The sequence below is a fragment of the Lampetra fluviatilis genome, chromosome 21 (assembly GCF_964198595.1).
Source record: "Lampetra fluviatilis chromosome 21, kcLamFluv1.1, whole genome shotgun sequence".
Classification (NCBI taxonomy): domain Eukaryota; kingdom Metazoa; phylum Chordata; class Hyperoartia; order Petromyzontiformes; family Petromyzontidae; genus Lampetra; species Lampetra fluviatilis.
Window position 1 is genome coordinate 7067312 of NC_136295.1, and position 10217 is coordinate 7077528.

Sequence of the window (10217 nt, forward strand, 5' to 3'; positions counted from 1 at the left end):
TTAAGATGTGCGAGGCCTACAAGACATATTTCGGCATGCCTGTCAGGAATCAAGACAAACCCTGGGCACCTCATTTCACCTGCGAGCAATGCAAAAAAAACTCTGGAAGGTAAAATGGACAATTGTTGCTCAGAATTTTATGTTATAACATTTGTAAAAAAAAATTAAAATTGTAAAAGTTTTTCATTTTTAAATGTTTGATAATTTTCAATGTCATTGAAAAAATATATCATATGTGAAAAATGTTGCGAGAATCTCTTACGCGTTAGTCATGGGTGAAATAAATAATTTTTTGTAGGATGGTACAGAGAGAAAAATAGAGCCATGAAGTTCACTATCCCAATAATTTGGTGGGAACCCCACTGACCACTCAAGCAACTGCTACTTCAAGCAACTGCATGGTAATGTCCACGTACAGCCAGCCGCGTTTTTTGTCAATCCACTGCTGGATGAGGGCCTGCCTCCCAATGCTGTGTTGGTCACGGTTGCTGTTTAACCACACATCACCACTCCCATGTGATAGAGAGTTTTAAGCGACCACCACCACCATCATAGAAGCTTTAAAAACTGTTTATTGTATAAAACGGTGACAGTCATGTGACACACGCAAACCAAGCAGGGTTTATCCCAAACAAACAAGCGGGGGGGGGGGGGGGGTTTTAGCGCGACACGAAATACACAGTAAGGGTTGTGCATATTTCACGGCGCGTGACGCAGGCTTCTCGGCCTCTCGTGGTGCAACTTTTCCCGCGGTCGTTATCGTGCGCGTGGCCCTGGTCTGGCGTCCACGGCGAAGCCACCGGCCTCTGCCACGTCACGTCCCGTCCCATCGGAAGCGACGAATCGTCGACTTTGTCCGGGCTTTCTGGGCGAGTTGCAGGGGAGGGGCCGAGCGTTCGATGCGTGCGTTTGTCATTAGGCCGCGGGGTTCGACCGCCGCGGGAGCGCCGTGAGCGCCCGTCTCCTCTGGAACCGGGCTGTGACGCGGCCCTAGCGATCTGACGCGACGCGTTCGCTGATCGTTGCAGAGGCTCGCGGTTCGAATTCCAGCAGCCGCCCTGGTTAATACGCCGGTGTGTAGTGACCATACTAATGACCGTATTGAGGTATGTATTGAATACGAGCACTGTCTGCATCACAGTGGACGTTTATTAAGAATCCCCTGACGTCATTCGCAAGGGTGGTCTGTTGTGTGTGCTGGCGGCATGGTCCAAATTGCTATTTTTTAAAAATTACCTTCCCAATCCAATGTTTTCACATCACATCCGAAATTGTGTGTGTATATGTTTAAAATCTTACAATTCTAATCATTAGCATTGATTGCAGAAGTTTAAAGACACATTTCCCCTTTTTAAGTAAGCTTTTATTTGCGGAATTACCAGTTTGTTGTGAAAGGCACTATTACTTATTGTGACCATTGTTCTGTTTAGAACATGCCATCGCGTTTTTGGCCAGAGCTGTTCAAACGTGAGCTTTGATCGCCAGTCATGGCGTGCGTTCTTACGTGTGCAAGCGTGCCTACGTACGTGTGCACTTATGCGCGCGTGCGTACATACGCATGTTAGCCTGGTAGTGTCTGCCCGTGCTGCACCTGCATACCTGTCGCACTGCCCAGCTCTTGTAGCGAGGCCATGAAGAACCCCAACAGCGCGAAACCCTGAATGTGCGATCCGAGCAGAAGCACGTATGTACGTCGAACTTCTTTTGCACCGTACGTAGCCAACCGTGCGACGCGTCTCGTGCGTTGGCCTCTGCCGCCGCACGTCCGCGTCCGCGTGCCGTCGTGTCTCGCCGTGCAATCGCGGCCACCCACGTGGCCCACTCACTGCTCCCGGTTGAAGCGCGACAATTGACACGTGCGTGGGTGGGGGGAGACCGTCTCCACGCTGAGGGCTGAATGGGGCCCCTTTCGCTGGCCACGCATTTTGACCCCGCACGTGTCGGTCGCGTCTGCCAGAGTTTAGATTTAGTTTTGTTTTGTTTAACCTGGTGAGCAGTCAAGAGGCCGAGAGGGTGTGTCTTGTTTGCAAGAGTGACCCGGGCCACTGAAATGGCAAGTAAGAGGCCCTTCGCTGTGACAGAGTTGATTTATCACGGACAAGGTTAGAAACACGCCGTTGTTGCCATGTCCGAAAATCCCCCTTGTGTACCCGATCAGTGCAGTTAAGGTGCATGCAGTGATCGATAAATGTCATTTGAGGGCCTTATTAAAGTAGTGGCCTTCACGAGGTCATGGGCCGCAAGGATATAGCCCATAAGCCGTAAGTTCCCCACTTCTCCCCTCACTGCCCCCCTGATTAGCGCGAGTATAGGAAAGCTTCAGGCTTGCTGTGTCGACTCCGACCGTTCCTCTGAGTGTCCTCAAAGAGTCTCGTAGGTGACTCCGCCACCGTAACCACCTGCACATGAGCCGCACACACGCACACACACGGACGCACAGGGATCTGTCATATACACGTACTGACTGATGGGGCAGGCAGGTGCTGTTTGCGAGCGCCTGTTAATGGCCAGCATGGCCTGCGAGCCATTAACATGCGGTGGCGGCGACGTGGGAGTGGGAGAGCCCTCCCCGCGCCGTGCCATGCCGTGCCGTGTCGTGCTTTACCGGACGACATCGTGACGGTGCTCGTGGTCTTGCGGCTGACGGTGGCCCCCGTGACCCCCTCGGCCATGTAGACGCCTCCCCCTTGACTCAGCATCTGCTGCCCTCCGCCGTATGTCAGGTGCTGCGTGATCACGTTCAGCCTGGGCCCCGCGGTGGGTGGGACAAGGGGGGAAACGCGTGTCGCGAGCGGTACGATCGGCGGGGGGGGGGGGGGTGCCGTTTGGGATGAATTAACCCCGGCCCGAGCACGGGTTCCCCTGCAGCATCACGATAGCTCGCGACCTAATGCAGATTGCCCCAGGAGGGGCGTTGCTGTGGCTGGCAGGCTCGACTCGCAGGTCAAAAGGTCACAAATTGACATTCCAGTGCAGGGTCAGTTCTGCCCATCATCTTCCCCCTGGGGTTGATAACATTTGTACCATTTTGTGGCAAGTCATCAGTGGCGTCATTTGATAGAGAGAGTGGGCCCCAACATAACAATGTGGAATTTCTATTGGTTGCTAATGTCAGATTACCGCTGCCACATTACTCATTTGGCCAGAGAGACCTTTTTATGTGCAGATTGAGTTCATCGCGACTTGATTTCAGCCAGGACCTGTTTACGTTGGTGACCTAGACAATAGCATTTCACCCGGCACACCACGTTCACAGTCACTGCTGCTGTGGCTGCAACTATCAGTCCCCCACCGGCTACGTGCCAAACGTCCGGTAAGAAATTGTGCACCGGTTGCGCAGGTGTCCACGCACCTGGACTCCTCTCCCTCCAGCAGCTTGCGGTAGGTGACGATCTCGATGTCCAGAGCCAGCTTGACGTTCATGAGCTCCTGGTACTCGCGCACGTGCCGCGCCATCTCCTGCTTGGCCTTGTGGATCTCCTCCTCCAGTTGGGCGATGGCCGCCTTCGCCTCCCGGATGTCGGCCTCTCCGCGTCCCTCCGCCTCGGCGATGGCCGACTCCAGCTTGGCGCGCTGCGAGGACGGACGGCGCGGTTGGGGAGGGGGGACGTGAGACGCGGACCGCCCCCGGGACGTCGCACGCGCAGAGGTTGTGGGGTCGGCACAGGCCCCCCCCCCCCTCCATCCAATTTCTCCTTCTCCCTATTTGTATCCCGGCATCTGAGCCCCACAGGCCTGTGAGCCCACCTCCCCTCCCCCGGTGCAGAAGTACCGCCGGCACACTCGGTAGCTCCTGCACTGTTGCAGGGCCCTGGCTTTCACTCTGAACTGACTACATTTTCAGATCATGGACGTGTCATTCTTTTGAGTGAACACTGATTTTCTAAAAAAAAAATTAACTGCCCCAACTAGGTTCGAAAGCGTTCATGCACCGACTCTCGCTGTCGATCTGTTTTGTAACGGATGGTTCACGATGACCCACCATCAACCAAACTGTCGCGCTACGTGGCTCAGCACTGGCTTCTTAACTGCATCCATCTCGGTTCACGGGCGGTTGAGCCGCTCATCAGCATGCCCCCCTCACCTGCTTCTTGAGGGCCTCAATCTCGGCGCGGAAGCGCTGCATCTGGCGGTTGAGCTCGGTGATCTCGTTCCTGGTCATGCGCAGCTCTTCATCGTTCCTCCCGCTGTCCGAGTGCAGGCTCTGGAACTGTTCGCACACGACGGCGGGAGAGGCGCTCGCTCACGCCGCCACTCGCCAACAAACGGCGCGATCGAGAGACTCATTCAGAGAGACGGAGGAGAGATAAATCGTTTCCACTGCACAAGTGAACCGTGCCATGAATCTGCTGAGCCAGCCTTGTGCAGCTCAGCAGGCATCAGGTTATTTTTTTCCACTGCATAAGCCGTGCCGCTGACACCGCGCGCAGTTGAAACACGTGCAGGTGACGCGGTGACGCTGTGTCCCCTACGGTGTGCTGACCTGACGTCGTACACCATGCGTGCATCATGAGCCCCGCCTCTGGCCCTGCTCAGCCATGCTCGGCGCTGCTTGGCCCTGCTTGGCCCCAAGCCATATTCAGACGACTTGTGAGGCCTGCGTGTGTCATGGCTATTGTTCTGGCTTGGCATGGCAAATAGCCAGTGGAAAACCACCCGAACCGTGAAGGCCCTGCGTGGGCTCCTCTTCGAATGTGCGAGAGGAAAATGGGTAGGACGAACGGGGAGAGAGACGGAGAGAGAGATGGACACAAAGAGAGAGAGAGACGGACAGAGAGAGACACAAAGAGGGACAGGAGGACAGAGAGAGACTGCCATAACAGCACCGCCATCAGTAGGCACGCCGCCCCACCTTGTCCTGGTAGAAAGCGTCCGCCTCGGCCCGGCTCCGCGCCGCGATGGTCTCGTACTGGTGACGCACGTCGGCGATGATGCCGTCAATGTCCAGGTTGCGGCTGTTGTCGATCTCCACCAGCACGTTGGTGTGCTTGATCTGGGCCTCCAGCTCGCTGAGCTCCTGCCGAAGGTCGGTAAAAAGAATGGCGCTTGCTTATTCTTTGTCACTATTTCATTTACTAGGTGAAGCCCACGGAGCTGTACGTATGTACGTGTATGTTGAACTTCTATCGCACTGTACGTAGCCAACCGTGCAAATCGGTGTGGGAGGACAAAAAACGAACGCAAAAAAGCAGTTCCAAAGAAATTCGCTTTCAATGTAGATTTAAAAGCTCGCGCGTTTGCACGCGTGATCTTTCGCTCGTGTGGAAGTGAACCGTGTGCTGTGGTGGAGGATTGCTATAGTAGCGAATAAGTAGGAAGTAGAGAGGAAAGTTTCGTTCAAATGTATGGCAAACAGACATGGATTGATGAGATTGTAAGTATTGGTGAGATTGATGAGTTTCAAAAGAGCGTGCTAACACTCACTTGATCAAGTGAAAACAGACGACCCCAGAGATGTTCAAGCCAAAGTAAGAGGAAGTTATCGAATGAAAGGAGGAGAGCAAGGTCGAAATGTAAGAGGCAGATGAGAGGAAAGGAAAACAGTCGCCCAATAAAGGAGTTGTATGAAATGGAAAAATGGGGGGGGGGGGGGGGGGGATACCGAGGGGATGGTGCGAGAATATTACGGGGTGAAATGTCGAGGAAGGATCTGGAAGACAGAGGTGAGGACTTGAGCGTGATGGAGGAGGAGAGATGGGAGGATCCATTGACAGGAATATCCCTGGGTTTGATCTTCCACGAAGCTAATGGTTCACCCTACACCACATCTGCGCAAACCAAGGCAGATGCGGATACAAATGGAAAATGTAATTTTTTTTTTACAATTCTCCAGTGTGCAACTGTGGCCATCTAGAACAGACCATGCAACGTATAACGACGCAATGACCGATCCACAAATACGAAGGAGACATCACAGGGATACTACTCCGCTGCTCCTGACTCAGTTGTCTGGCTTGACCACCTGAAAGTGAAATGATAGTCGTTGCTCTGCATGTACATCAGCCGTACGAAAGAAGGAGACTGACATGAAGAAGATTTGTACACCGACGACCCGATGACATTGCAGCAGAGGTCGCAACCGGGTACCCGATACCTATACCCTACCCGATACCCGGCTACCCGTACCCAGCCGGGTACGGGTAGCCGGGTACGGGTACCCAGCCGGGTACGGGTACCCATTTGTGACCCTGGTGCGGCCGGGTACGGGTACGGGTAAGAAATCAAAACCCGTTTGCGACCTCTGCATTGCAGCGGAGGAAGGATGTTGACGACGATGATTACAGTTTCAAAGACCTATGTTTAATTATTTCAGTCCATATGTAGTACTTGTTCCCATACAGTCCTGTTGAGCAATTCTGGGACAATAGTTTGAGTGTCAGGTCAGACAATAGGGTGGCTTCCCATATCTACAACGAAAAAAAAGCGGATTTAGTTCATGGCTTGCACCGTGGTCCTTGAAACCCATGCCGACGATGCTACGTTTCGTTTTTACCTGGGCAAACATGGATCTCAGGAAATTGATGTCCTCTTGGAGCCCGTCGAGTTTGGCTTCGAGCTCCACCTTGGACAGGTAGGCCACGTCCACGTCCTGCAGAGAGTGGAGCATGTGCGACGTGGCCCATTGAGCTCAGCAGCTCTTTCACAAGGACGATCACAGCCCAAGACCAATGGCAGTGGTGGCAGTTACAGGACTCTGCATTGCAGAGGGGATGTGCAAAACTAACGAGTGCAAAAACAGCCACAAGTGATTGACATGAATCCCACGCCAGAACTGACTGCAAACAGGATAAACAATGAACAGCGCTTACATACAAATCAACAACGGTGTAAAAAACGCTAATCACAGGCGTTTGTCAATAATTTATATATATAATTTAGTGGTGTGATATTTAATGGCTAGTGGTGAGTGATTAATCGGAAGATTAAGAGTTAGAATCCTGGTCGGGGATCAACTCAGCTCACCATCCCTCCAGCGTTGATAAAATAAGCACCATTTTGTGGGGTGGTCAATATTGGGTGTCCTATGGATAGACTCACCACCACCACGACAGGAATGTGGAATTTCCAACACTAGTTTAGGGCTGCAAATAAGAGATGAGCACATCCCATGCTCGATTGAGTAGGAAATCACTGACATTTTGATGTAAAAAACACTACGCATTAGTTTCGCACCAAAAACACTCTGTGGGGTAGTTTCGCCCTAAAAAGATCATGGGTTAGTTTTGCACCAAAAACAAGGTGGGTTTTTATAATGCCAAATACACCGTGGGTTTTTATAATGCTAAAAACACCATGGGTTAGTTTCGCACCAAAAACACCATGAGTTAGTTTCGCAACAAAAACCTTGGGTTAGTTTCGCACCAAAAACACCGTGCGTTAATTTTGCACAAAATACACTGTTTGTTAGTTTCGCACAAAAAAGACACCATGGGTTAGTTTCGCACCAAAACACCATCGGTTTTTATAGCACCAAAAACAATGTGGGTTTTTATAGCATCAAAAACACCGTGGGTTAGTTTTGCACCAAAAACACCGTGGGTTTTTATAGCACCAAAAACACCGTGGGTTAGTTTCGCACCAAAACACCATCGGTTTTTATAGCACCAAAAACAATGTGGGTTTTTATAGCATCAAAAACACCGTGGGTTAGTTTTGCACCAAAAACACCGTGGGTTTTTATAGCACCAAAAACACCGTGGGTTAGTTTCGTACCAAAACACCATCGGTTTTTATAGCACCAAAAACAATGTGGGTTTTTATAGCATCAAAAACACCGTGGGTTAGTTTTGCACCAAAAACACCGTGGGTTTTTATAGCACCAAAAACACCGTGGGTTAGTTTCGCACCAAAAACACCGTGGGTTAGTTTCGCACCAAAAACACCGTGGGTTTTATAGCACCAAAAACACCGTGGGTTAGTTTCGCACCAAAAACACCGTGGGTTAGTTTCGCACCAAAAACACCGTGGGTTTTTATAGCACCAAAAACATAGTGGGTTAGTTTCGCACCAAAAACATCACGGGTTTTTATAGCACCAAAAACACCGCGGGCTTTGATCACACTCACCTTTTTGGCAAAGACAAACTCGCCCTCTCTCTCCGTGCGCAGGGAGATTTCAGCCTCGTACCTGTGGAAAAGGGTCTCTTTAGTAGAGAAAACATCCTGCAGATTGAATTTCATTTTTGTGGCTGCTCAGTTTTGCTTTTAAAACGTCAATGAAAGAGTCGTCTTGTCTTGGGGGTTTCCCCCCATATTTTTAAAAATATATATATTACCGACACCGAAGCGAGATCAGCAGAAGATTACGTTTACTGTCTGTAGCTTGGCTGATGCGAATTTTCTGAAGTGCCCAGCCTATGTAATTGGATCAATGCCCAAACACGAAGTTAAATTTCACACCTACACAACAGCTCAGTTCGCTACACCTGGTACAATAACTGCAGCACTCTTACAGACAACAATGCCATGTGTTTCTTTACTCAGAGAAGCCTCACAGATTGGCACGACACAATACATTGTGGGGGTCTTGCATTGCGATTTTTTTTGTTGTATGTGTGTTGCATGTGGGAGTAAACCAGAGCACCCAGAGAAAACCGACACTATCTCCGTGACCATATTGCAGGCCTGGTAGGTTGGGAGTCTTACAAATCTCTGTGATCCACCAACCTTAGCCTCCAAAGCGGCGGATGCCAGGCGTGCATAGCCACCACTGCCCCTGGCTTTTACAGAATGAGGCCATCCCACACACGCTTTCCTGGCTTTTACAGAATGAGGCCATCCCACACACGATTTCCCTTCCACACGAGCAGCCGTGTGACTCTGTGGCCTCTCGCCTGTTTTAAATAAATTATTCACATAAAAATTAAATCAACTCAGTGGGGAGATACGCAGTATATGGGCCTTGTGCTCAAATATCAACTCGGAACACCTCCCTGCCTGCAAAGGTAACCACTCTTCACACCTCAACGATGTTTGTTCGGTCCGCATGGCAACGCAGCCACCTACTTGGCCCTGAAGTCCTCCACGACGGCCTGCATCTGGCCCAGGTTTCCGTTCAGCTGGCCCTTGTCGTGGCCCAGGCCGTCGAGCTGCCGACGGAGCCCGTTGATGTAGGCCTCGAACATCTCTTCGACGCTGGAGCCGGTCGTGGTCTTCTCCTGCAGCGCGTACCACTGCGCCTCCAGCACCTTGTTCTGCTGCTCCAGGAAGCGCACCTGAAACGACGATAACACAAAGGAAGAGGCAATGTAAGCTCAGGAATGTTGGGGGGGGGGGGGTGATTGGCTTGAGCGGGGGCGAATCCGATCCGAGTTTGGCATTAACTCTCGTGGAGACAAACACTGCCCCCCCCACCCCACCTTGTCGATGAAGTTGGCGAAGCGGTCGTTGAGATGCTTGATGGCCTCCTTCTCCTGGGCGCGCGTGGGCAGCACCGTGCGGTCGATGTCCACGGGGGCCGCGCAGGCCATCGCCGCGGCCGACACCGCCGCCCCCACTCCACCCCCGTAGCCGCCGCTGCCGTAGCTGCCGTAGCCGAAGCTGGAGGCGACCGAGCCGGCCCGGTACGACGAGCCGCTGAGCGCCGTGCTGCGGCGGCTGAACGCGGAGCCGCCCCCCGCGCCGAAGCGGCTGCCCCCCATGCCGCCGCCGAACGAGCGGCTGCTGAAGCCGCCGCTGACGACGCGGGGGCCCCCCGCGCTGCTGCGGGTGGACGTCCTCTTGGTGGTCGACACTTTGATGCTGGCCGACATGGCTGCTGCTCTGAAGGTTGATCCGGGTGGGGGAGTAGGTGGGCGATCGGTCGTTTTGGCTTTGGCAGGAGAAGCGGGCAAGTTGGCGCGCGAGAAGATGGAAGGTTTCCCTTTATATTCTGCTCAGCAGCCCTAATCCGATGCGTGCCCACCCACCCACCCAAATCTCTTGATTTGCTGCTTTCTGCTTTAATTGGCTGGGATTTGCAGAATCTCACCCATGCAATGTCCCCCGTATTGTCTTAGTTTTCTGAGCGCATAAGAGCCACGCAAAGTCCTATTGCTTCACGGGGTTTAAATGTTTTTTTTAATATTTGGGTTATTCTCATTCTGCAAGTGTGGCATCTGATTCATTCCGTTTAGTCGAGCACCAGCTGTTGCGTTTGCGATGAACATTCTGTAACCCACGCAAGTGATGCCGAGCAAAAGAGTGTTCGTGTGTGCTTGGGCGGGGAGGGGAAATCAA

At 52.2% G+C, this 10217-nt stretch overlaps 1 protein-coding gene across 1 annotated transcript; it reads right to left on the reverse strand.

Moving 5' to 3' along the window:
- Positions 1–2299: 2299 nt before the first annotated feature.
- Positions 2300–9751, reverse strand: LOC144938055 (keratin, type II cytoskeletal 8-like). The gene is made up of 9 exons (XM_078865748.1): positions 9359–9751; positions 9006–9214; positions 8067–8127; positions 6494–6589; positions 4853–5017; positions 4085–4210; positions 3353–3573; positions 2606–2745; positions 2300–2399 (listed from the first exon to the last, which is right to left on the reverse strand). Exons 1-9 carry the CDS (start codon positions 9749–9751, stop codon positions 2362–2364), a joined length of 1449 nt encoding a protein of 482 aa, XP_078721874.1. The 3' UTR covers positions 2300–2361.
- Between the last annotated feature and the right edge of the window lie 466 nt (positions 9752–10217).